This window comes from Gastrolobium bilobum, unplaced genomic scaffold (assembly GCF_033153095.1).
Source record: "Gastrolobium bilobum isolate Gb01-03AN ecotype WA unplaced genomic scaffold, APGP_CSIRO_Gbil_v1 utg7600, whole genome shotgun sequence".
Lineage (NCBI taxonomy): Eukaryota > Viridiplantae > Streptophyta > Magnoliopsida > Fabales > Fabaceae > Gastrolobium > Gastrolobium bilobum.
Genome location: NW_026897674.1, coordinates 188,738 through 214,658, shown reverse-complemented (window position 1 = coordinate 214,658; position 25,921 = coordinate 188,738). Strand labels below are relative to the sequence as shown.

The 25,921-nt window shown below is 34.4% G+C and overlaps 3 protein-coding genes across 5 annotated transcripts; 2 read left to right on the top strand and 1 right to left on the bottom strand.

Annotated features, from left to right (window-relative positions):
- The first annotated feature begins 6,052 nt into the window (after positions 1–6,052).
- On the top strand, positions 6,053–8,271 carry LOC133309208 (transcription factor TCP13-like). Of its 2 annotated transcripts, none has more exons than XM_061509957.1 (2): positions 6,053–6,238; positions 6,757–8,271. In XM_061509957.1, exon 2 carries the CDS (start codon positions 6,919–6,921, stop codon positions 7,906–7,908), a length of 990 nt encoding a protein of 329 aa, XP_061365941.1. In that variant the 5' UTR covers positions 6,053–6,238; positions 6,757–6,918; the 3' UTR covers positions 7,909–8,271. The 2 variants fall into 2 exon arrangements, with proteins under 2 accessions (XP_061365941.1, XP_061365940.1); XM_061509956.1 differs by having other exon boundaries at positions 6,053–6,250.
- A 4,910-nt stretch (positions 8,272–13,181) lies between these two features.
- On the top strand, positions 13,182–18,591 carry LOC133309209 (transcription initiation factor TFIID subunit 8-like). 2 transcript variants are annotated; one of them, XR_009751291.1, is made up of 3 exons: positions 13,182–13,414; positions 13,603–15,010; positions 18,236–18,591. XR_009751291.1 is itself a non-coding variant. In XM_061509959.1 (2 exons), the coding sequence occupies exon 2, from the start codon at positions 13,707–13,709 to the stop codon at positions 14,850–14,852; it is 1,146 nt and encodes a 381-aa protein (XP_061365943.1). In that variant the 5' UTR covers positions 13,182–13,414; positions 13,603–13,706; the 3' UTR covers positions 14,853–15,062. The 2 variants fall into 2 exon arrangements, 1 of the variants encoding a protein (XP_061365943.1); XM_061509959.1 differs by lacking the exon at positions 18,236–18,591 and having other exon boundaries at positions 13,603–15,062.
- A 2,001-nt stretch (positions 18,592–20,592) lies between these two features.
- On the bottom strand, positions 20,593–25,600 carry LOC133309243 (protein LONGIFOLIA 1-like). Its single transcript, XM_061509999.1, has 5 exons — positions 25,462–25,600; positions 23,750–23,802; positions 21,762–23,675; positions 21,536–21,689; positions 20,593–21,380 (listed from the first exon to the last, which is right to left on the bottom strand). The coding sequence occupies exons 1-5, from the start codon at positions 25,598–25,600 to the stop codon at positions 20,593–20,595; spliced, it is 3,048 nt and encodes a 1,015-aa protein (XP_061365983.1).
- Positions 25,601–25,921: the final 321 nt, after the last annotated feature.

Sequence of the window (25,921 nt, the reverse complement as noted above, 5' to 3'; positions counted from 1 at the left end):
TAGTTGATGATATTATGTTGTATTGCTGCCATGACTGGTTATGGATGCTGTTTATGTTTTTACGTTATTTATGTTTACGTTGTTGTTGAGACTGATGTTGGGCGTGTTGCCTTATTTGAGTGAGCATGAGGATTGTCCATGACACTTTATGTTAGTGCTTTAGATTGGAGTTGTATAAACTGTTAGATGGTCTGGTCTACGTTGTTGTAGTTCCGTGACTAGAGCCACACTTTTTTTATCTATGTTATGAGGTATATTCAGATAGCTGTTTTATTGCAATTACATACATGCATTGTTTTATTAATTGATTAATAAGCAAGTTGGTAATGATAATGACATCATAATTGAAAAGAAAAAGATATTCCGCATTTTTATTAAGCGCTGCTTAATACGATAGTATGATAAGATTGCCGGATATATATGGGGTGTTACAAGAAATCTGTGCCAAGGCCTTATATAGGCCACTTAAGTTTTAAACACTCAGTATTAACATTAATATCTACGCTTAGCATTTTAATCTCAAACTTGAAATTATGAACCTACTCATTTTTCTAAGATTTTTCATATTTTTATTTTATTTTTTGCAGCACCTTTCCGGTATGCGCTTTTCCATAGCCAGTATCAGTTCTGGCACCAGTTCTCATTATTTTAACTTGAAACTTGTTTTACAAGTCCTATATATTATTCTAGGAATATTCATGCACTTATTATAATTTTTCGGGATACTTCATCGGTACGCATTTATACCGAGTAGCAGAACCGGTATCTGCACTTTTCGTGCGAAAAGAGACTTTCAACATTATTACTCACTTACTATAATTATTAAAGCCTCATAATAATTATTAGGGTCAATTATGAAATTATCTCATAATTATCTAATTAATTTCCTTAATTAGCGGTGCAGGTTCTTACATTAATCTCTTTTAATCTTGGAAAAATTCCTAATTTCTCATTATACATGTTTGGATTATTATAGAATACATGAGCTAGTTCTAGTCTAATTAAACTGTCTAGCCTTACACATAATTTTCATCCCTTTGTATAGATGGTGTAAACTTTTCACCTTCTTCCTACGAGATTGGTTACATTTATATTATACACCAATAAATACTTTGCATGCTTAGCCACCAAGCATTGAATTAGAAACATCCCAACATGTGATTGTTGAAAGGTTCCATAATGGTAAGGTGTCACCAACCTGTTGTGTGATGGGAGAATCACATTGTGAGAATGTGATTATTCGTAGCGAGGGGAATATTATCTTTGTTGGAAAGAATATCTTTAAGATATCTTTATTATTTGTAAAGATATATTTCCTTATTTCATTATGATTTAGGTTAGGTTTGGACTAAGCTCATTAGTATTTCTTTATATATTGTTCTCTCTTGAATCAATTCAATATAAGATTTATTTCAATGTTCCTCTCGTCTCTTGTTTCTCAACATGGTATTAGAGCCTAACGAGAGGAATCCTTGTACGCCTTTCCGTACTCTTTTTTATAATTTTAATATGGTAGTAGAGAGATATCATGCTTCTGTGAGGGATTGACTTTCCCGTCTGTTCCCTTTTTTTTTTTTCTCTTTCTCTGCTTCTCTTAGTTTCTTCTGACTGTGTTTTCTTTTTCTTCAGTGATTTATTATTTTTATTTTGATTTTCTTTTATGGCTTGTATTTTTGGCCAATTTTATTTTATTCCCACATATGTTTGTGGTGTTATTCAAGTCTGATTTGACTTGTATTTGATTTCTTTTTGCCACTATTTGAATTTATTTTGGCCTCCCATTCAGGGGGAGCATTTATCTTCGTTGTTGTCTGGTCTGCGGATTATTTGAGTTACACTGGCTCTGTCGGCTTGTATTCCAGTTGAAGCATTTATCTCTGTTGTTGCTTGGTCCGCGAATTATTCTGGTTACACTGGCTCCGTCGGCTTGTATTCCAGTTGCAACATTGTCTTTTTTCCGGCCCTTCCTTGGCTGATGTCTATCTCGCCCTTCCTTGGCTATTGTCTTTTTCTTCCTTTGTTGATGTCCATTCCAACACTGTCGTCTCTTTACCAGCTCTTCAAACTGATGGTCATTCCAGCTGTCGATTTCTCCGACTTATATTCCGTGAAGCTTCGTTTTAGTTTTCTTTCTTCCCAAGATGAAGTGTCCCTCCATCTTGAGGGAGAGTATTCGAGATATAAATAATATTTTATTTTAATTTATTATGTTTGTTATTTTTCTTTAGGGTGAGTTGTAAAGTTGTTACAACTCCCACTTGTTTATTTTGATATTATGTTTTTTAGTCTTTCTCATTCAAACTTATTACTTATGATCTATACACTCCAGCTTGAGGAGGAGTGTCGGAAAGAATATCTTTAGGATATTTTTATTATTTGTAAAGATCTATTTCCTTATTTCATTACGATTTAGGTTAGGTCTGGGTTAAGCCCATGAGTATTTCTTTATATATTATACTCTCCTAAATCAATTCAATATACAGAATCAATTTAGTACACAGATTTATTTTCTATGTTCCTCTCATCTCTTGTTTCTCACAATCTTATTTGGATATTTTATCGTGCAATGAGAGTAATGAATGAGCCCCACAATCCACCGTCCATAATAATCCCACTCACCGCGTGGTTAGTTTTCTTTCTAGTTGGAATTTCCCTATTGCCTATGCATATAGGACGCATGATCCTTCAGCGATTGCGATTTGAAAATTTGTAACATAATTGTAGTGGTGGTGCCTTGGTCCAAGGGATTAGGCAACTGTTGTTTAATGGAAGTTGCTATCCCTAGTTCAATTCTGGTGGAAGAATAAGATATCCCCCACTCCCTCCCTCTCTCTCTCACCCAACCTTCAGACCTGAATTTGTACCTAAACAATGAAAATTATAATTAGCTACATGCTGTTGACTCTTTCAGAGAAAATGAAACCTAGCCAAACTAGATTTTGCTTTTAGGTTTTGAATTAAATTAAAGTTTAGCTCAAGCTCATCAGCTGATTCATTCAAATGGTTATATATCTAGCTACTCGCAAATTGTTCACAACTAAGAAAATAATGGATTAAAGTTCATTTAACTTTTGTGACCTTAATCTCACTTATGAAATTCCAGCTTAAACTTAAACAAAAAGAAAAAGACAATGTTACAGACATGGCAGCTGCTGCTTCTGCTTCTGTTGCATTCTGGCTATTCATAAAAGTGAGAGTGATTATTCACGAGCTAGCTCTGACCTAGGGCTTCAGTTAGGAATCTGGGGACCATTTATTGGACAATAATGGTACCCTTACCCACAACACTGTTATTATTCAGTCACCCTCTAGAGATTCCCACCACTGCTTGTTCAGAGTCTGTTAGCCTCAGATGCTAGCCCTATTCAGTTTTCTTTAATATTTTTCTTTGTCTCCCTCAACCAAGCCACTCTCTCTGCTACAAGTATCATAAAGGAGTAGGAATTTCGTTTTTGTCTTTTATTTCACCTTCATCCTTTTGCTCATATAATCGTTCTTTTTTCTTCATACTTCTCCTCCTCTTAATTCGTCCTTTTATTTTGTGTTTTTCAGATTAATGGAGTGTATATATGTATGGTGGGTAAAATGAATATTGTGCTGTCTGAACTGCAAAACTGGATAGCCTTTTGTATACTGTCTTCGCTAAATCTATAGTCCAGTTATTGTTTCTTGAATTTTGTTTGATTCATGAAATTTCTCATGGCGGAGATGATATATATAATATTTACTTCCTTCTTTAGTGTTAGGACTTTTATTTTTCCGTTTAAATAGCTATAGAGAATTAAATGTACTAATGGTTTTGAAATGTTTAGGTTCTCTTAGTGTCTAAATGGTACGGCTTCGACCTTCAACGGCTGATATAGTTCTCCAACATTTCAGGTTTGCAAGGGTATCCACTCTCTCAGATAAGCACACATAAACAATCATGTCTTAGGGTTTTTCTGTAATGTATACGTGTGAAAAGGAATTGGAGCAATAGAGTCACTTTCCTTCTTCTTCTTCTTTTTTGTTGGACTTAAAAAGAAGGGTCATTTCTGTAATGTCCCACATCGGTTGGAGAGGGGAACGAAGAATGTCTTAAATAAGGGTGTGGATACCTTTCCTTGTAGAAGGCCTTTTGGGGTAACCCAAAACGTAAAACCGTGAGCTCGACGGTGCTTGTGCGCGGGGCAAAGCGGACAATATCCTGCTACAGGGGTTTGGGGCTGTTACATTTGGTATCAGAGCCTGGCCCTGGACCGGTGTGTACAGCGGGGACGCTGTATTCCCAGTAGGAGAGGATGTAATGTCCCACATCGGTTGGAAAGGGAACGAAGCATGCCTTAAATAATGGTGTGGATACCTTTCCTTGTAGGAGGCCTTTTGGGGTAACCCAAAACGTAAAACCGTGAGCTTGACGGTGCTTGTGCACGGGGAAAAGAGGACAATATCCTGCTATAGGGTTTGGGGCTGTTACAATTTCTTTTTTCTTTAAAATTAAAGAAAGCTATATCTTTCGAAATATTAGTCTAGTTTTTTATTTTATTTTATTTTATTTCAAAGTTATGCAAACATGAAGAGACTTGTTTAGGGTATTCAAGAACTCCATATATCATTGTTTTACCATCCAACGAGCTTGATTAAAATTTCTATTCTCTAATGAAAGAGAAATGAGGTTTCTCCTTGTTTGAGTGGCTCGATCCTGGTTAAGCAAAGGAAAGGAAAACTCTGATGATGATTATTTTCTTCACAGAGGGTTTATGTTGGTCAATATTTTAGGGTTTCGGAGTGGTGAAGGCTAAACCATTTCCAAAGGTGAAAGCACATTTGCGTCTTTGCCAAATGAAGAGGAGAAGAAAACTTGCGTACGTTTTCTGCATCTTTCACATGATTAATTGACTTTCTTTTGAAAAAAAAGCATGCGTCATACGATTAATCCCAAGCTCAGTGAAAAGCTTCAACTTGCTCCCCATGCATATCTCTCTGCAAAAGTTGTGTGGTCCTGCTCGTGCTCATAGGGTGTCTTAAAAGATATCAAGACATAATTGGTCCCTCACCCATGAGTATCTATCATACACATAGACATGACAATGCTCTTGGACTAGACACCACAACTTTTTAGTCTCACCCTTAGTTATCTAAAGTGGATATCCCTCTTTGTCTTCTAAATCCTCTCCGTGTGATGCTTTCGCGTGTTTTTGTTTTATCTCTTCTTCTTTTTTTCTTCTTTTACCTTTTCATTTTATTTTTGAGCTAGAAAAAATCAAGAGCCCATTATCCTTAATATTATATAGGACATAAAAAAAATAAATTAAAATCATATAGTGTAACTAATTAAGAAACATGCGGAACGATCAAATTATAATTTTGCAAGTTATTTTGTCCGAATTTTGATTCATGATCAATGTGTGTTTAATTTGATGCAAATGCTACGGAAAACTTCATATGTTAAAGGCATGCAAATGTTAGTTAACGCTGCTTTGCTCTTTATAGGAACAATATTTTCCAATTGATGCTGTTTTGGCTTGCTTGCTTCCATGGACCCCCATGTGACGCGCTCAGTCACAAAACCTTTTGTAGTTGTCGATAAAGTGTAACTAGCCGCTTTTCGAAGTGTGTAACAATGTATATGGTCCCCTTTTGAGGTTATTAACTGTGTTCATTTGTGAAAATTTTATTTAGCCTTTTGTAGTAATATAAGTAATGTGTTTTTACCTAAGGCCCACACATACAGTAAAATCTTTTCTACGTTAAATCAAGCCTGTTTTTTCATAACAAAAATTAAGATAGTATAATACATGTTTAAACCATTTGTCAAAGTTGTATCTCAGGATATATCAACAATATATATATATATATATATATATATATATATATATATATATATATATATATATAACTATTGTAATGAAGAAAATTATGGTCCATTATATTATGCCTAACCATAAAATGATAAGATGTAGACTACCATATTTATTTGACCAATAGAGACATGTGCCACGTGGCTAACCATGCACCATTGCTTTATCTTTCGGTGCGGCGTGGTTAATTCAATTCCGGCATCTTCCTTTTTCCAAGCTGCGGGCTCAACTTCTTCACCAAGTTTATTCTGTGCATTCAAAGCCAAGTCAAGCTTGAATGAAAACTTCAAATTTTGTTCTAGCTTAATTGGTATCTAAAGCATAGTGCAAACTTTCATTCTTATACCTTATGGTGCAACTTCATCCTTCTACCTTATGGCGCGTGGCATCAAATAGTGGTAGGCGTTCATGTGAGTTTGCTAACTAGCTAGATACGTATCTTTCAACTATAACTAGGGTTTTCATGGTATACTCAATTTCAATTCTAATTACATGTTTCGGATCTAAACATATGCTAATATTGCATATTATTTTGTTAAATAGTTGCATTGTTGTCCCTGTACCCCATCTTGATTCAAATTTTTATGCATGATGAATATAGGAATGTTTTTCGATGATTATAAGAGTTTATTTTCTGCATTATATATTAATCAAGTGTTTTTTTTTTTTAAATTTATCTAAACCCCTCAAAGATTTATATGATATTATTTAATAGTATCCATTAATTAGTTGGTGCATGTCAGCAATCTGTGTCATTTGCATGTTCTTCGTATATCCACTTCGTTGGGGGAGTAATTTGAAGTTTAAATATCTTATAGGAATCTAATTAACAGTTTTGAATTTCGATAAATTTAATGGAGAAGCAACTTTCCACCCATTTCCTATTATTTTTTTATTTCATGGGTTTCTGATGCAGATACTATATAGGAGACACAACCTGCAGCAAATCCAACAGTGGAGTTAAAAATTTAGCAGCTTTTTTCATATTAATTGTTGATGGTGGTGGAACAGAAATTGGACAATCCAAAAGTGGAAGGACAAAATTCTGCACCTGGCAACCAGCAATGAGAGACATAAGATGATTAAGAGCCCAAAGAAAGCAGATTTTGGATTAAAACAGGAGGGTCATTCAATTGATGAAAAAGAAAAGGCATCATCAAGCTCAGCACAATGGCCAAGGTTGAAGGATCCAAGGATTGTTAGAGTATCAAGAGCCTTTGGAGGAAAAGACAGACATAGTAAGGTTTGCACAATAAGAGGATTAAGAGACAGGCGTGTAAGGCTATCAGTACCAACTGCAATTCAACTATATGATCTTCAAGATAAGCTAGGGCTTAATCAACCAAGCAAGGTTGTTGATTGGTTGCTCAATGCAGCTAAGCATGAAATTGATGAACTTCCACCACTACCAAATATTCCACCAGGGAACTTCACCTTTAGTTCTCCATCTGCTGTTACTTCAAATGAAGCTAATAGCATATCTCAGCCTAATGAACCACTGTTTAATATCAATAGGAGCATTGATTGGGAAGGTTCAAGCCAAAATTCTATTTGGAAATTAAAGCATAAAGAAGTTTCAGGTGAAATGCTTGCTGATAAAGCACACTGGATGAATAGAAGTGAAGAGGATAAGCAAGGAAACAATGAAGGTCCTGCAGGTGCACATGTTTTGCCAAATCATCCTTCATTCCTAGACTTGCTAAATACTGTGCCACTTGGTTATCAATGGGAGCCTTCTGGTGATGTTTCTCATCACTTGGGAAACCATGGATTTTTAAGCCAAACAGATACACACAGCATTAATGTTGTACCTTTCCCATCAACATTGTCTTTATCAACTGGGAATTCTCAAATTGTGGTGTGTCCTCCAGGAGTAACACAGGCATATTTCCCTTCACATGTTGCAGCAATGGACATGGATCCTAGACAAATCAACCACTATCAGATGTTGAGTTCAAGTTCTCAAAATCCATCCTTCAGCTTGGCCATGATGACTCCAAAACTTTTCCATTCACCCAACAACAGTGAAAGCCCATCTCACAAAGACCAAGATTTCCCTTCCAAGTGATACACAAATTCAAAGGTTATCTAAATTCTCCTCTCAAAATATGCATGGATCAGGAGGAATGTGACAAAGCTTCTTTAATTAGTTATTCCACGTAGGGTTAATTTGAATAATCATTTTCTTTCTCAATGCATTTTGGATTTTTTCTACTGTTTTTAAGGGTAAGATAAGCTCTCTTTAACCAAGAGAATATATGTGCTGATCTGTTAACTCTACCTTCTACAATGAGAGTTGTCCTATTTAGAGAACACATGCGCAAAACTTTTGGAATTTTTTTTTGCTTTCACGAAGTGTCATCTGCTCTATATGTCTTACTATTGTTTCATTTGTGAACCTTAATTTGTTTCTGATGTTATTCTATGAGATGAAATACAGCAATTTTTTTTTACCTAATTTGTGCTAGCCAGCGCATCAAGACCATGGATTAGTCTCTTAAAATTAACCGTGACTATATTGTCCCTGGCAGTCACTAAAAGGTTACACACATGAAAGTAACATATCTACAATTGCTGTCCAAAGGAAGGAAATTCAAAGAGGGAGATTGTTTTGCACGATAAGGGAATATTTTGACATTAGTCGCAATATTATATAGTACTAATTGGTACTTTAAAGAAAAACTGAGCAAGAAGACAGAAATTCACAGTACTTATCCCTTTCTGTATCCTTTGTCTCTCTGAATAAAGCTTACGGGCTGTGCTTGTCCTTTTAAAAGCATCAACTTGGAAAGAGAATGAAAAGATAAAGTATTAAGAAAATAAGATAAAAATTGAAGGAGAAAACAGAATACAAGGACGTTTCATTATGGCTTAATTAAGCATGCACCACTTTATTTGAATGTATGGTGAAGATAGTTGCAGAACTTTTTACTTCAGATGGCGTTTGATTGAGGAAATTTTTTTGGAATACTAGAAAAATGTAATAGATAGAAAAATGATTGGAAAGATAGATAAAGTGAGATAGGTAGACAAATGTAAAAAAAAGTTGTTTGGTGGGGAAAAACTTTATTTGGAAAATTAGGTAACTTTATGAAATCAACAGTGCATTAAAGCCAGATAACCGGTTTTTCAAAAAATCTCACCTTCAAATTGAGTTTCTAAACAGTGCGGATATATATATTTCTCATAAATCCAGACAAATTGGATAGATGAGTTTTTGGTGAAAATACGTTCAAACAAACATGGTGTTTCTAAAAGCCATACTTGAGAAACATAGATATCCGCTGAAAAGCTCCCAACCAAACACCACGTTAGGGAATTCAACAATTTATCGTTGATGCTTATATATATAGTCCTCTAGATAGGTCGTCGCGCGGATAACTGCTGCATTATGTTGTGTACTCAATTAACAATTTATCATAAGAGGCGTTTTGGATGGAAAATAAAATTCTCTATTCCATTATCTTAAGTGATCATTTCCCACTTCTCAAGGGAGAAACAGTCACCATCCACAACATTTTTTAACCAATACCATGAATAAATTTGGACGAGTTTGAAACGGTTGAAAATGAAGAAAAAAGTTGGATTATATACTAGGTGCTTATTGTTTCCCAAGTTGCTTAAGATAATTTTATCTCCGGCTACTAAATTATAATCATACAAAAATAGATCAATAAAGAAAGAGAGAGAAAAAAAAAATCATAATGTCATCATTCAAAGTTGAATCAATTAATATAAGGAAATAAATAAACAAAATTACGTAATTTTTTGATAGACGGAGATAAATATATCTCAAGCTACTTGAGAAATAATTTTCTCTTATATACTATTACAAAGAGTATTTTTGACTTAATAATATCTATAAATAAAAATGTACACGAATTTGGATGGAAAAATATCACAGGAGGTAGTGATAAAAAAATTAACAGCTAACTGATTTTCGAACAAACAATAGTGGAAATATTTAAACTTCATTCTAAATTAAATAATGTGAATCCTTATTTAGGAATGTTTTAGAATTGAAACATGCCCAATAAATTTTACCAAAAAAAAAATGTCCAGTAATTAATAATCACTTCATTATATATATATATATATATATATATATATATATATATATATATTAAACTTAACTCTCCTAAAAGAAAATTAAAATTTTTAAATATGAAATTTTATATTTCTATCTACCTCGAATTTGTCTTGTTAATCAATATATATTGCTGTAATGTACGTATAGGGAGTTTAGAATCCACTTAAAATTAAACGAATAAAGATTATATATTAATCTGAAGTCCAAATAATATGAGGACGCATCGTAGTTTTTTCCACTTAAAAATGGTAGAGGAATTTCATTAGGCAAGTGCAAGATTTTCATTACTGTACTAAACAGTTTTTACATGTAGTATTCGTCTATAGTATGTTATGGTATATATATATATATATATATATATATATATATATATATATATATATATATGGTCGTAGATATAATACCTAAAGAGAATTTTTAAGTATTTATTGATTATTGATTTCAAAATAATTGTTTATTAAATATAAATAATAGTCAATAAAATATTTGGCAAATCAGCTTAAGTATCAAACTCCGAAAAAATGATGAGTAATGCAGTAATACTCTTTGTTGACATAGTTAGATTTCATTTGGTGTTGTTTTCTCTATCTCTATTGTATCATTTTTTTTTAATAATTATCCATTTGTTATATAGAGGTGTATTTATTCAAAACATAGTTTGAGTACGTGAAAATAATAATAATCCAATAAGCTTTAGAGATTATAATGCATATTAATCAATACAAGTAAATCATGGGATGATGACCCTGAATATATAGTGGGTATATACGAAAGTTTAATAGAAGTTTAAAATCATCTGGCCCTGAATTTGAAAGTTCAATGTGACTATGTCAAAACCAATCAAGGTTTATGTAATAAGGTTTTAGTAACATACTGTTTTGCCTTGTTCATACTTCATATTGCAAGAAATTGCCTTGCCCTCAACCCTCCCCATTTTTCATTGGTCAATATATACCACAAGAAAGAACCATACAAATTTAAGGAATGTTTGATCCCTATAATAAATTAAGCAACAAATTAAGATTTCATCGTGATATACAGTAATTTCGCGGTTGTGAAATTTTTCGCATCATTCGATGTGTCAAACAATATTAAAGTTGGAATAACGAATTAACTATGCCTCATTTCATTTCCTTTATTTGATATTAATAATTATCTCCAGTTATTATCTTATGACGGATTTTTCAAAATTAATCCAACAAACTTATGTTGTATTGTAAAGAACTACTTCAACCCAAAACCTTAAGGTATTGGGTGAAACTACATTAATAGTTTTATATATCTCAACACGCCCCCTCACACGAAAGTCCACTGGGCTTGAAGGGTGGACAATGCACAAGCCCACCTACCTGTGCGAACAAAAAAATTCCACTTGAAAGAAAGTGGGGGCGGTGAGAATCATGTAAAGAACCAATTCAACCCAAAAGCTTAAGCTATTTGGTGAAGCTACATTAATGATTTTATATATCTCAAGAGTTATGTTTGTTCTTAATTTTTCCATTTATTGTAATACTTTCATTATTAACCCATATTTTAAAATAAAAAGTACACATAAATTATGTCAATTAAAACTTTAGGAAGTAAATGAATCACACATAAAACAAAGTTGAATGACTTTGTTTAGTCTTCCCCCTTTCATGACGTTTTTTTTAATTTGATTTTGCTTTTCCCTGTTTTGGTTTACATTGGTGAATTTGACACTTTTAAAGTGAAAAATGCACTTTAAAATAAAGTGTAAAGTTATAACTATCAATTGATTCAACTGTAAAATTAAATACTAAAATTGTAATAAATATTCACAATAAATTTGAAAATTATTAAAATTAATAAAAAATATTATATTTATAAACTATTTGTTTACAACCTTAACTATGTATTAATCCAAAAATTACAAACACCTAAATATGTATTTCTCGAAATGCATAATTAAATTTAGGGAAAAACATTTGTCATTTTAAATAATATAAAATTATGTCATATATTATAAGAGAGAGGTAGACACAAAATAATATATTTTTATTTAAAATTTAAATTAAAAAAAAACCATCTACTTTCTCTCTCGTGATTTTCATTTCTTGTGTCTATCTCCTATGTTGCATCGACACTGAAACGGGACACGACACGACACGTCCACACGTTAATTCTAAAAAATGTCATATTTCGACACATTGGGACACGTTTTGATATTAAATAATATTTTAATTTATATAATATAATTTATATTTAATACATATAACAACCTATAATAAGTCATATAATCAATCAACTATTCAAATTTCATTACATAAATATAAACAAAAATAATTTTTCGTACCTTGTTAATTTTTCATGTCAAATTTCATAAAAGAAAAAAATTGATTTATAAATTATTTTTTTATATTTAGTTAATAAAATAAAATTAAGACCCAAAAAAAATGTGTCAGAGCGTTGACTGTGTGTCGGAAAAAGTTGACTGCGTCGAAATGTGTCGGAGAGAGTTGACCACATGTTCCAAAATGTTGATCGCATGTCGGACGCTTGTCAGAACTTATCGGAGCGTGTCGGTTTCCGACACGCAATTTTTACAAAAATTAGCATGTCCGTGCTTCGCTATCTATCTCTCTCCTAAAATGAAATAATTTATGTCCTTTAAAAGGTCAAATATCAAACCCATAATTTTATAACAAAAAATTATATAAATGTAACTCTCCTTATGGAAAGGTTATACTTACTACTTTTTTTTTCTTACTATCAAATTTTAACCGTTGATTTTTATCAATCTAACAATTATAACTTATTGGATCACACTTATTAATTAATTAATAATTTCCAATAAATTAATAATTAATGGAAATAACATCTTTCATTTTAAAGAATATAAGCTTATATCATTTTAGATTATAATCGTTGATTTTCGTCCATCAATGATAGTAATTTATTGGATCAAAATTATTAATTAATAAATAATAAATTTAACCCATTAAATTTGACATAATAAATTATAATTGTTGATGGACGAAAATTAACGATTAAAATCTAAAATAATATAAGTTTATATACTTTTCAAAGATAGATTATTTTCCCATAATTAAAACGACTCCGCCCTTTCAAATACTACGTTTGTGACATTGTAATTGTTGATTGGCCCGTATCTTTAACAAAAAAACGACGGCGTCTGTGGAGGAATATTCATGATTATTCTAACTTCAATTTCCACAATTAATTTTAATTTATTAGAGGGTTCAAATCTCAAAATCGCATCGCGTCCATGAGCATAATCCTCCTTCCAAAATTCAACTTCTCTCTCTCTCTCTCTCCCTCTTCCTGTGAGTGTGTCCCTCTGCTTCGATTGCTACCATTGATCGAAGGGTTTGCGAGGGTTTAAGCTAAACCTAACCCAAACCCTAAATTTCCCAATTTCTTCTCTCGATCTTCCACTCACTCTCATCATCCTCGAAATTGCTAAGCGATAGTCTCTCCCTCCATCCCTCAGATCCAATCAATGGTAAGCTTTTTTCTTTCCTTCTTCGATTTTCATTTCTGAATCTTTTCACTCGAATTGGGATGAGTTAGGGTTCTTGCTTAATTAAATATATTTGTTGGAAACGTGAAAATTATGACCTTTGCATTGAGCTCAAGTTCTGTGTGACCTAAAGTTCAGTTTTTTTTTTTTTTTTATTACGATTATCTCAGAGGTGGCGTTGGTGAGGTTTGATTCTCGGTGAGTTTTAAAGATGAGGAATAATAGGGATTTGGGGAATGTATGTTGGATTTTCAAGTGATATGAAGTGCTGAATATGAGCAATGGTGGTGGGAAGACTGGAAGACAGCTTGAACAGCCTACCACATGCAGGAGGAGAAAAGTGGGTGGTGGTGATGATTTTGCCCAAGCAATTGCAAAGATTGCAGTAGCACAAGTATGTGAGAGTCAGGGTTTTCAGGCATTTCAGCAGTCAGCTCTCGAGGCATTATCTGACGTTGCTGCTCGGTATATTTTGAACGTTGGGAAGTCTGCACATTACTATGCTAATCTTGCTGGTAGAGCTGAATGCAATGTTTTTGATGTCATTCAAGGGTTAGAAGATATGGGATCAGTACAGGGGTTTACAGGTGCCTCGGATATTGATCATTGCCTTGTAAGTTCGGGCATTATTCGGGAAATTGTTCACTTTGTTAATGATGCTGAACCAATTCTGTTTGCACACCCCTTTCCTCGGTTTCCAGTCGTGAAAGAACGGGTGCTGACTCCTAGTTTTTTGCAAAGAGGAGAAGAGCCTCCTGGGGAGCATATTCCTGCTTGGTTGCCAGCATTCCCTGATCCACAAACTTATTCACGGTTACCTACAGTGAATGGAAGAGGGAAAGAACCTCATGCTACCAAATTTGAGCAAGAAAGAGAGAATGGCAAGGGGGAGCGGCCTCTGTTAAATTTGCAGCAGCATATGGTCTCAAATATGTTTGAAAAGTCCACCTTGATCGACCCTGCAGATGCTAAGGCTAAAGGAGTAGCAGCGGAAAGGAACCCGTTTCTTGCTGCACCTTTGAGAATTGAGGATAAGGAAATTGCTTCTGTTGCTCCTCCAGCTAAGCTCTTTAATGGTGTAGCTTCTGACAAGCCTGTTGTGGAAAATTTTGTTGAAAATGAACCCATTTCAGTATTGGAGACATTTGCTCCTGCAATTGAAGCAATGAAAAGCACATGCTGTCATTCCAAGGAAGATCAGACGAAATTTCGTTTGAATGAGAAGCCTGCTGTGCGTTTTAAGATTGGAATTAAAAACAAATTCTTAGGAAGGTCCATTGGTTTGATTCCTCAAAAAGAGGAGCATAAAAAGACTTTACCGTGGTTTACAATGGAAGATGGGAAGGATGACAGGCAAAAGAGAGCCGAGAAAATTCTGAGGGAATCTTTAGAAAACCCAGATCAGCTTGTTCAGTTGTAAATTAAATTGCTTCAATTAGAATCTGTATACTTGATCAGGAGAATGTCAGAATAGTTAGTTTTGGGATATTGAAATCTAGGTAACTGTCTGCTTATGGGCATTATAGGATGGATGTTACTATTTTGCTCAGACATGTTCCCATTTTAACAATCTTTCAGGTATGTGCATGTCAATTGCTTGGTAGATCAATTTATGATTCTTTTAATTGAAGTCCGTCTGACTTGTGGCAGTTGCTCGGAATTTGTGTGCTAAACCGTTTTATATTAAAGTTTATGCTACATCTACAACTAATTTCCCACAGAAAATCACATTCCTTTCTGATTATAACCTACGTTGTCTTAATTATTTATTTATTTAAAAAAAAATACTCCCTTGCATAATTGCAAAGAGGCTGTTTTCTATATTCGAACTCATGACCTTTTAGTCATGAAAGAACAACTTTACCACTGCTCCGGTTCGCTCCCTTTTATTTATTTTTTAAAGAAAACAAAAAATTTAACATCCTGTCAAAATTGCTAAATCAACTCCCACGGCTTCAAATCACATAGTATATTAACTAACAATTGAGAGCAGTTTACATTAAGTTAATTAGTAGTTACGGATAATAACTGTATGCACGTTTTATTGTAGTATGCTCATGTATAAACAAGTAACATCTAAACTTCATGCCCAAAAGATACAGAAAAAACTGTTTTTTTTTTAGTCAGCATCTTGTGTATTTTCCAATATTTCTTCCTTATAAGCTTTAATTGTTTATTGTCTTGGAATGTCCTCATTCTGCTGATTGAAAGAAAACCTGGGTTTTACACTACTTTTTTTTTTTTTTTTTTCATTTTTCATGTTTCCAGTCCATCTTATCCTTATTTTCCATTTTTCAATCTATAGTTATTCTCTGCCCTAGAGTGTAGTTGCCTATTTTTCAGGTTTGCTTCTGAATTGTTCTACGGGACATCTACTAAAGAGCACTGCTCTTTGGTAGTGAACGTTGGACAGGGAAGTACTAACAAGAGAAAAAACTAAGTGAAGAGGAGATGATAATTTTCAGATGAATAATGGACATGCAAGATTAGATGAGGAATGAAGGTATTTGAGAGAAAGTTAGAGTAGTATCTATTGAGGAAAATATGATTTGAATTTGCCTAAGGTGGTTTAGTTTTGGTCATGTGAGGGGAGGATCGGTAAAGGTTTTACTGAGAAACGTGGATCAAATGGAAGATACTTCCATTAAAAAGGTACAGGAAGACCAAATAATTTTTTGAGTAAATGCTCTTTTTCGTCTCTGGCAATTTTCACGAGGCACATTTTAGTCCCGAACAATAAAAAAGGCTCATTTTAGTCCCTAATATTTGAAAAAAAGGGTCACGTTCGTCCTTCCGTTAGTTGGCATCTGACGGCCCAACTAACGGAGCACACGTGGACCGTTACTTTGCTGAGTCACCGTTAAGTATGCCAACGTGGAAGTAATATGATGCCGTTTTGAACATGTCTTATGTCTTATTGGAGTTTTGGAAAGCTGAAGGTCCTATTTGGTTCCTGACAAATTTATCGAGGTCCTATTTGATCCTTAACACTAAAAAACCACCATTGCAGCAAACCTTTCAAACCACTATTGCAGCAAACCTTTCAATCCATCTTGAGTTTCCACCCTAGAGACATCAAATGAAGCAACTTTAACAGATAAAGAAAACACAAAACAAATGAACATATAACAAATGTGACTATAAAACCAACAACGTAATTCAGCTTCTTATACTGAATAAAGGAAATCTTAAATTTGATTGGGAATGAAGGATGAAACATCTAGTTAAGAAAAGTGCATGAAACGAGAAAACCAAAAAATATCCATAAAAGGGGAAAGAAGATATGGTCAGTGAAGAAAAACGCCTTAGTTGAACCAACATTGACCAGCCACATGAGTTCTTTAGTAAAAGAAAATAACACAAACCTATATTTGAATGCCTGAACATAATATTCCATAAGCACAGACCCTCAAATATATATGATGCAAGATCAACATCGTATGTTCTTTGGCAGGGGAGGCTATGGATGTACTTTCTTGTAGTGTGAGTGCAAAATATTCTGGAAATGTCATAATTAAACTCTTAATCAATAACAATAAACAATTCCACACTTATAATACACACATCCAGTCTGTTTGTGCCCTTCAAGTGGATAATATGCATGTGTATGGATACATGCGCACAGGCATACTTAGCTATGCACAGGAATGATTGCTCTTATGAACTGCACACTTAGTACTATTTACATGTCAATGAACTTCATCTCCGAAAACACAGTTGGGAAATTTAAGTTTTCAAGCACTTAAGAATTTTGAGAGAAAAATAATGAAAACAATAACAAATGCATATTTAAAATGTACCCCAGCAGAAAATATAAGTTAAAAACTCAGATCTGTACCAGTAAAGTCATGGTGGCTTGTCCGCTCTCCAATTAATGGAACGCATCCCTTTTCGAACACTATTGAATGCAATTGGAATGTCCTCAGCAAGGGGCAAGTCACAAAGCTCCTTGACTACTTTTCCATCAACACTTCACAACTCTACCTTCTTTGGAAATCTTCCACAAGGTACAATAAAAGAGTATGGCCAGTGAATTGAATAAATCAAAATGTACTGATGATCTGGGGAAGGGTCCATAGAAGTATAAACAGCTGGTGGACCAATATCCTTTGTAGTACCATCCAAAGAAGCTAAAACAAGCTGCAAGGTTGCATAGTAGTCAAACAGATCTTCATCATATTCATCCTTCAGCAAATCCTAAAATGTTCTTACTTGAATAATGTTTTTTTCCTCATTAGACTGAATTTTTGGGCCACCGGGAACCAAAGGTTTCTTTGGTGGAGCTCCACGGGATGATGGAATGGTGCAAACTAACAATGAAGAGTTACCTACCCAAACATAATTATCAAAAACTGCATTCAAATGTACATTAGGTGACTGAAATAAAGGTCTAGCTTTCCATGTTTCCATATCCGCAATCTATACTCTGAATTTACTACTATCTCTGTCCTCCTCATTCACACGAATGCTAAAGGATAAATGGCAACCATCAGGAGACCAAGTTAAAATTTATCTTCGCACCATCAGGGAAACCATGCACCTCCGTCTCGGGGCCCAATGTACCATCAGGAAGAATTTGATAGATCCCTACACTGGTGTAGAATGACATACGACTCCTAGAATTGCAGTTTCCATCAATACGTATACCAGCTTTCCAAGAATTTAAGATTTCCTTTATTCAGTATAAGAAGCTGAATGTTTTTCCTTGCATTTACGTTGTTGGTTTTATAGTCACATTTGTTATATGTTCATTTGTTTTATGTTTTCTTTATCTGTTAAAATTGCTTCATTTGATGTCTCTAGGGTGGAAACTCAAGATGGATTGAAAGGTTTGCTGCAATGGTGGTTTGAAATGTTTGCTGCAATGGTGGTTTTTTAGTGTTAAGGACCAAATAGGGCCTCGATAAATTTTTCAGGGACCAAATAGGACCTTCAGCTTTCCAAAACTCCAACAAGACATAAGACACGTTCAAAACGACGTCGTATTACTTCCACGCTGGCATACTTAACGGTGACTCAGCAAAGTAACGGTCCACGTGTGCTCCGTTAGTTGGGCCATCAGATACCAACTAACGGAAGGACGAACGTGGCCCTTTTTTTTTCAAATATTAGGGACTAAAATGAGCCTTTTTTATTGTTCAGGACTAAAATGTGCCTCGTGAAAATTTCCAGGGACGAAAAAGAGTATTTACTCTAATTTTTTTGAAGAAATTATAAAAATTACTTTTTCCAATGCAGATTTATTGAAATTGTGGTTTTGACTGAGCCCGATGACATTGTTTGATTCACAATGTTTTTATCAAATTCCCCTTGATAAGGCTTGGTTGACGTTATAGTTGTTCTGGATGTATGTTGATCTTATTGTTTTGCTGGTGATTCTTAGTTGAGATGTGTGTTGGACTTGCAAGGGCTTTTAAACTTTTGTTGCTATGCTGTTATGCTTATGAAATTGTAGAATTTATTCTTTTTTGCAATTTCAATTGGTGTGGTGTCTTCAACTGCTGCTTCAGCTTATGCGCCTTAGATCTTTGATTGGTGCTTAGCAAAAATATTGATGTATTTTGCTATTTGAAACATCAATATCAATAGCTTGGAAGGAATTGCTCCATTAATGGTTCAGAAGCTTCCTCTTTTCTCTCTTGCCAGTAGTACAGACAAATCATTTGCATTCGTTGGCAGAGTGTCACATGGCCTTCTCTTGCTTCAACAAAGTCATTGCTTAAAGTATTTTCTCTTTATATTAAATTGTTGACATGAAATGCGTGTTGAACTCCAATCCTCTGATCAAGTCGTGCAAGGGTAGCCTGATGACAAATTCTAAATTGGAGCAATTTGTTGTTTATTGACTGTGCTAGTTAACACAAACCAGAAATTTGTTAATGCTAAGCCTCCTCTGTTTTCCCCATTATCATTTTGAAAAATGTGACCTGAATATTTTAGGATATGATCTGTTTTGTGTAATATGTAAACTATTTGCAACATTGAAGAATTGAGGTTAGATATTAACATCCTCATCTCACTCCTCATCTCTCTCTCTCTCTCTCTCTCTCTCCCCCCCCATGTCTTGGATGAGCAGAATATTAGAAAGGTTGATAGAAAGAGTGTATTAAAAGATTTTCCATTACGACCTTCTACATTTATTGTTGAAATTGCATTAATAATTTCTCCTAGTTATATCCCTTTGATTTTTTGATATTTAGTAATTTTTTGATATTTAGTACAGCTATATAAAGAACTTGATGAATACATAGTTTTATAAAAAGTAAGGCAAAGTAAATTGTGGGAAGACTTTGGTTCGTTTCGGTTTGGAAAATAAAAAATTAAACAAATAAAATCGTCTATGCATATATTAGTAATATATTGCCTTTTGTTTTTGTTGGTATCAATTTATTATTGCTACCAAACAATATGGATAAGAGACTGGTTTATGTAGTATTGTTATTCTAGTTGATTCAATCTTAAGAGTGCCTGTTGAATGCGTTGAGCTATACTAGCTAAACTTGAGACATTAAATAATCAACGATGGCTTGAGGCTAACCAAATTGTGAATTGCGTTATGGTTTGATTCGAAGCTGAGTCTACTTCGGTGAGTGTTCTCGTACTCGGTTGCAATTAATATATATTGTAATTTCATATGAAACTTATAACCAGAAGATCACGGGTTGAGTTTGGGAAATAATATTTTTGCAAAAATGCAAGAATAAAATTGTGTACATTCGACATTCATCCATATCCCCCAAGTGGGAAAGTTCTGTATACCGAGATCTGCCCTTTTAATTAATAGCCATTTCGATTTAGTTGTTTTGACATAAGAAAAAAAGGGATTTTTTGTTTCATATCGGACCATAACCATTCTACATATAGAGAACGTGTTATGTTCGTGTAATATGTAAAACTCATTGCAATATTTTCAACAGCCCTGTGAAAGTGCACACTGATATACGTTTATCTGTATTTCTGCATGTATTTATGAACATAGATTATAAATACATGAAGAAAGACAAAAAAGGTACACATAAATGTGCAAGAGTTTGTACAAAACAAAGGTGAAACAGTCAATTAAGCAGCTTATTATCCCCTTCAAACTATATCTATGGCTAGATTACAAAGGTGGGATATGAAGACTGAATAATTTTTCTCAAACTGCTTAGCCAAATATCCTACTTTGGAAACATCAATTGCCTGCAATGCCTACCAGGAAGGCTTGCTACTTCACCTCTCACAACTTCAGTTATCAAATCTTTAAAGATCAACCGTTCAATATGCAATACAGTATTTGGTATCTCACTGCAGCAGTTAGTCCAAATTGTGTGGTGATGCTTCAAATCTTCCCACAAGAGGCTTGTCAAATTCTCATCCTCATGAACTAAGCTGACATTCCTATTTTGAGGTTGTAACTGATCTATTTCTGTGCATAGCTCATCCAAAAGCTTCTGCCCTTTTAGTTTTCTACCTGCTAGTTCATTTGGTAGGAACCATAAAGTGGAACAACTCTCTAATATCAGTTTTTGAACTAAAATGTCATTAACGACATCAAATATGAGTTTCCTTTGCATTTGCTCAGGGTTAATAATGCTGGGAATCTTCTTGGCACCGTCTTCAATATTAAAATGCCTCTTGTTTGTCTTCATTTGTTCAAGTGCAAAGAATAACTTTGGATTAATCAAGTGACCTGCTGAATGGAATATCTGGCTAGAATTGGGACCACTGAGCAAACCTGAAGCTAGCAGTATTTCTGATATATATTTATGGTCAGGATCCTTACTGTCAATGTAATTGATGAATTTCTCATCAATCCAATCAGTTTCTTGTAGAATTTGAACCAAATTCTGGGTGTTCAAGTCTTTATCACTAGATCTATTGATGAAGTTAGCTTTTGTGGTGATGGATAAAGGAGGATGATCCACTGAGTTCTTCTCACTTTCATCATCAGTTCCTAGAGCTTCATCTGCGGCAGAAAATTTGAAGGAAATCAAAATGTAACTCAAAATCCTTTGCTGAATGATTTTTGTATTTTGTAATGCCACTAAAATGTATATTGGCTGCAGTGATTCATTTGAAATATGAATGTAGATTATCCACGATTCAATCTATGTTGCTTACCTAAATCTTTTGAAATGTCTGATTTCTTTTTCATTGGAGATGGTGGGTCTTCCCTATAGAATGCAGCATCAAGAACAGACACAGGACTTGGTTGTTCAGCAGTTACTATTTTCTCAGCCTTAGAGCTTTCCTTGCTCAACTCTTCAAATGCATTCTGATCAACAAAAGACTGTTTAACCGGCTGATTTAGATGCAAAATCTAATTATGCGAGGAAGAAATACTTACATTTTGATTCGGGCCTCTCAGCTGGATGGAGGTGCTATTGATCCTTCTTGATTGATCAACGCGAATGACTTCTATGTCACTAAGAGTGGCTGAGTTTCTTTTGGTGTCAAAATCTGGAGAAATGACATTAACATGATTCTGGAAATCCTTCCAGTGACAGCTGATCTCACTGAAACGTTCATTTCTCTCCTGTAAGGTAGAGAGCTTTTGTCTGGGTGTTGTACTTGGAGAAGACAATTCCACAGGTTGCCTATTGAGTTGTCTTCTGTTAATGCTGGAATCTGATGCTGGACTGGTTGGTGGAGAACGCCTTTCCAAACCAAATTTCTTTTGTAGTCTTGGGCTCCCAGTCACTGTTATATTACCAGAGTTGGTAATATTTTCTCCATTGCTGTCTTGAAGAACTTTTGAGGATTGCATCAACTTTGAAGTTCTCATGCTTTTATTCTTATCTGCTGAATGGACTGGTTGACCAAAAGGATCCTTGATATTTTTTGTTGTTGAACTGATACCTTTAGCAATTTGTTTCTCAACCAGTCTTCCATTTGTGGGATCACTCGGGCAACACTTGCTGAGACTAGATTTACATTGAATTGACAACTCTCTGGAAGAAGGATTATTGGCTTTTCTGGTAACTTTTGCTGGTTTCATGATGACAATTGGCAACTTACTATCCCGGGTTGAATTTGATACCGCAGCTGGGACAGATGCTGGGTCCTTTTGTCGTATTCTTGGGCTTTGTTCTTTGAAGCTTTCATTGGGAGTACTATTATTCTTATTGTTAGATGGAGAATTTGAAGCCTGATCTCTTGTAATATCTGATGAATCTTTATATCTCTGCATTGCTTCAAGAATCTGTTTAAGGGCTCTGAGATCCTTTCCAGACTTTTTGAACTCAAGTTCTGTCAGCCTTTTCTCAATTTCCCCATATACAGAAAGAGAGGACTTTAAGGCTTTTATATCAGATTTACTTCCCTGGGAAGCTTGTACTTGAGAACTTTGACTTGCATCATCATGCCTCAACGGAGTTGATTCTAGTGCAAATCGTGTATATGGTGATACATTTGTGATTGAATCAGCCCTACTAGACTGAGGCAAGGTGAACCCCTGACATGTCCTAGGCAATACAGAATTTTGGTGTTGCTTGCATTCATCACTTATGAAGCAGCTAGAAGTCCCCACTGGAGTCCCACAAGTTTGTGCGCGGTCTGGGAGGGCTTCTAGACCCATTAACTTAGCTACAACACTGGATGATCTTTTGGAAGTTTCTGGTTCTTGCAGCTGGTTAAGCATTATGCTGGAGTTCCTCCCATACCCTTTCTGTGGACCCTTTAACAGGTTGCGAGACTTGTTTCCTTCATTGGAACCTCTAATGGAACCATGTCTGCTGTCCAAGGAAAGCCTTGGGAGTTCCTTATGCTTTGTGGCAGATTTAAAGGTATCATGTATCTCCCTCCCATCATAAGAGAGTCGTGGTGAGTCCCAAGGTGTTCTCTTGGACTTAACAAGAGCATGGAATGGTTCATTGGCAACCATAACTCCTGCATTGACAGATTTGTGGTACTGCAAAGGCCGGGGGGAGTCGATGTGTTTCAAGGTATGAGTCTGACCCTTCTTTTCCTCTTTAGCCACAGTCTTCACAGACATTCCTTGAGCTTCTCTATGCATTGACTCTTTGACAATATCATACATGTCGAGGGATTGCTGGCCTGGGGTATCAAGTTGCTTCATTGCTACTTCTGAATTTGGATTTTCTGGAATTCTGATTCTACTGGTTGATGGTGATTCTGTCTGAATTGTTCTGTTAAACTCTAGGGATGACATGCTAGATGAACAAGATGATGAAGACAAAGAAGTCATTGATGACTCTGTAGAGAATTGTTGCTTCTCTGTTGCAATCTTCAGATTCTTTGCCTGCATTCATACTCACAAGTTCTTAACTGATTTTTGGTAAAATTCTCCAGAGAGTAAAACTACAGTTATCTTACCTTAGTTTTGTGCATTGCACTATTGAGCTCTTTGATGTCATTACTGCTTCCACCTTAGAAGGGAAGGAAATTTGAGTTAGAAATAAGATGAAAAGCCCTCAAACTCTAACTTCAACTATCTGTTTATTCTATTTAAATCCTTTCTAAAATATCTGGTAGCATGTTTACATGCTCCACATAAAAGCATAGAAATTGATATGATATAACTATCAAGGATTTGAGCGCACCATAAACCTGGAAGATGTGGTGAGAGAAACAAGGATGTTGAGGCTCACAAAATATCTTTAAAATATCTAAGGAAAATACTAAAAATAGAATGTTTTACAGTTTTACTCTTCCTTAATTTATTTATTTATTTTTTGGCAGAATAATGGGCCACTAGAGAAAATTAATAGGAACTTTAGGCATCCATCGTGCAATAAATCAGAAAAATGAAACAATTCTAGGTGAATTATAAGGTACATAATATATATATATATATATATCAAGATCAAAATATGTCACTCTAAAAAGTTAAATTTTTCTTTAAACATCTATTGGAAAATGTTCATATAAATTTCAAAGATTCATATCTTGAGATCTGTTGACTTCAAAACGAGATTCATATATTGGAACGGATTTTATATTATAGAAACTATAAAGGAAATTTCCCTATAGAATTTATTGGGTATGATTCATACTTTGAATGCTGACGAGGGTATTTTATTGACGGAGTTAGCAGAAAGACAAATAAAATCTCGTAGAGATTAGGTATTGTCATAGGTCTCTGATTTATTTTATTTTTTTAATAATTTGAACTTGGACCCATGAATAGTTGTTATTAGAATTTTTTAATCTTATTTATATTTTTCTTATAAACCGAGTGACTTGTAAATAGTGGTACAGTGCAGACAAATTAGACGTAACCTACATTAGATTAGATGAACTAAGATAAATCACTATATCAATCTCTCTTCCTTTTTTTTCTTTTATATTGAGATTTGTGTGCTGAATAAATTTCGATTTCCAATCAGAACTCTCGTCAGCCAAATCAAAATATGTAAATATAGAAGGTCTTAAAGTGATTGAGAGTCTTTCTTAACCCTAGTGGAATACTGGTATTTAACCTTATTTAAATTTTTTTTTTTACTAAGAAAATGAAAAATATGACTTTTAACATTGGCAACCAAGAAACCAAAACGAAATTAAAGATTAAGAAACCAGAATGGAAAAAAACTGCCATAATTTAAGTAAAAGGCTTTGTTTTGTCTTGTAACTAGGTGCAGTTAAAGAACCTGAACCAACCCTCTCACTCACCCCATAAAAAAAGCTAAATAAAAACTGAAGAAGAAAAGATGACAAAACAGAACAACGTCAGAGGACACTTTACTAAACTTAAAGGAACAGGCCATTACGTCAGGCCATTACTGTACAAGAAAGCGATTCATTTTTTTAATAAAAAAATGTTTGCTTTGCAACCAGAATTTCTCACATACATCATGAAATATCTATTGGAACTGTGACATGTCTAAGAAATTTTGTACGTTTATCTAACATTTTCATTTTAATATACATGTCAATCAAGTTTTCTCTTTTAATCATGCTTGTATGAAAATCTACCAAAAAAAGAAAGAAAGAGAGAAATTGAAAATATAACAAAATTAACAAGTGGTGCTGAGACTATTGAAATCACTTTCAAAATGCAGAACAGAAACAAGGATATTAAAGAATACCTGAAGCGTAGGTGCTATTGTGTTGGCCTGTGAGGTAACGATGGCGGTCAAAGAGCTGAAAAAAACCAGTGATGCAGCCAATCTGCTTCTGCAAATCTGGGTTTTCATCCTTCGTTGATTTCAAAGCCTTCTCAGACATTTTTATTCCCTTTAAGCTTCAACCGTGCTGAGTCTACAAGGCTTCTTCTTAAGCAACAACTATGTCCCTATTGAATGTAGAAGAAAGAGATGTTCTGTTCTTGGGATTCAGTGAAAGTTAAAGAATTTGCAATGTCAAGAACTATGAATTGACCTTCGGAATCAGAAGTTTTAAAACAGGACAGAGACAGTTCATTGAGACAAGAAGTTGCCTATGCTGGATGGAGAATTTGTCATGCAAATTTCATTTGGAGTTTGATTTTTTGTGTTTTACATGTGTTTGCATGTGAACAGAAGAGAATATCCTATTCCTTGGACAGAA

Bases quoted from the DNA above. Each gene is read 5' to 3' on its own strand.
- LOC133309208 (XM_061509957.1), top strand. From the start codon at position 6,919: ATGATTAAGAGCCCAAAGAAAGCAGATTTTGGATTAAAACAGGAGGGT.
- LOC133309209 (XM_061509959.1), top strand. From the start codon at position 13,707: ATGAGCAATGGTGGTGGGAAGACTGGAAGACAGCTTGAACAGCCTACC.
- LOC133309243 (XM_061509999.1), bottom strand. From the start codon at position 25,600: ATGTCTGAGAAGGCTTTGAAATCAACGAAGGATGAAAACCCAGATTTG. The intron at 23,803-25,461 runs GTATTCTTTAAT...TTCCCTTCTAAG, and splicing joins CAATAGCACCTACGCTTCAG to GTGGAAGCAGTAATGACATC. The intron at 21,690-21,761 runs GTAAGTATTTCT...TTTGTTGATCAG, and splicing joins TGAGAGGCCCGAATCAAAAT to AATGCATTTGAAGAGTTGAG.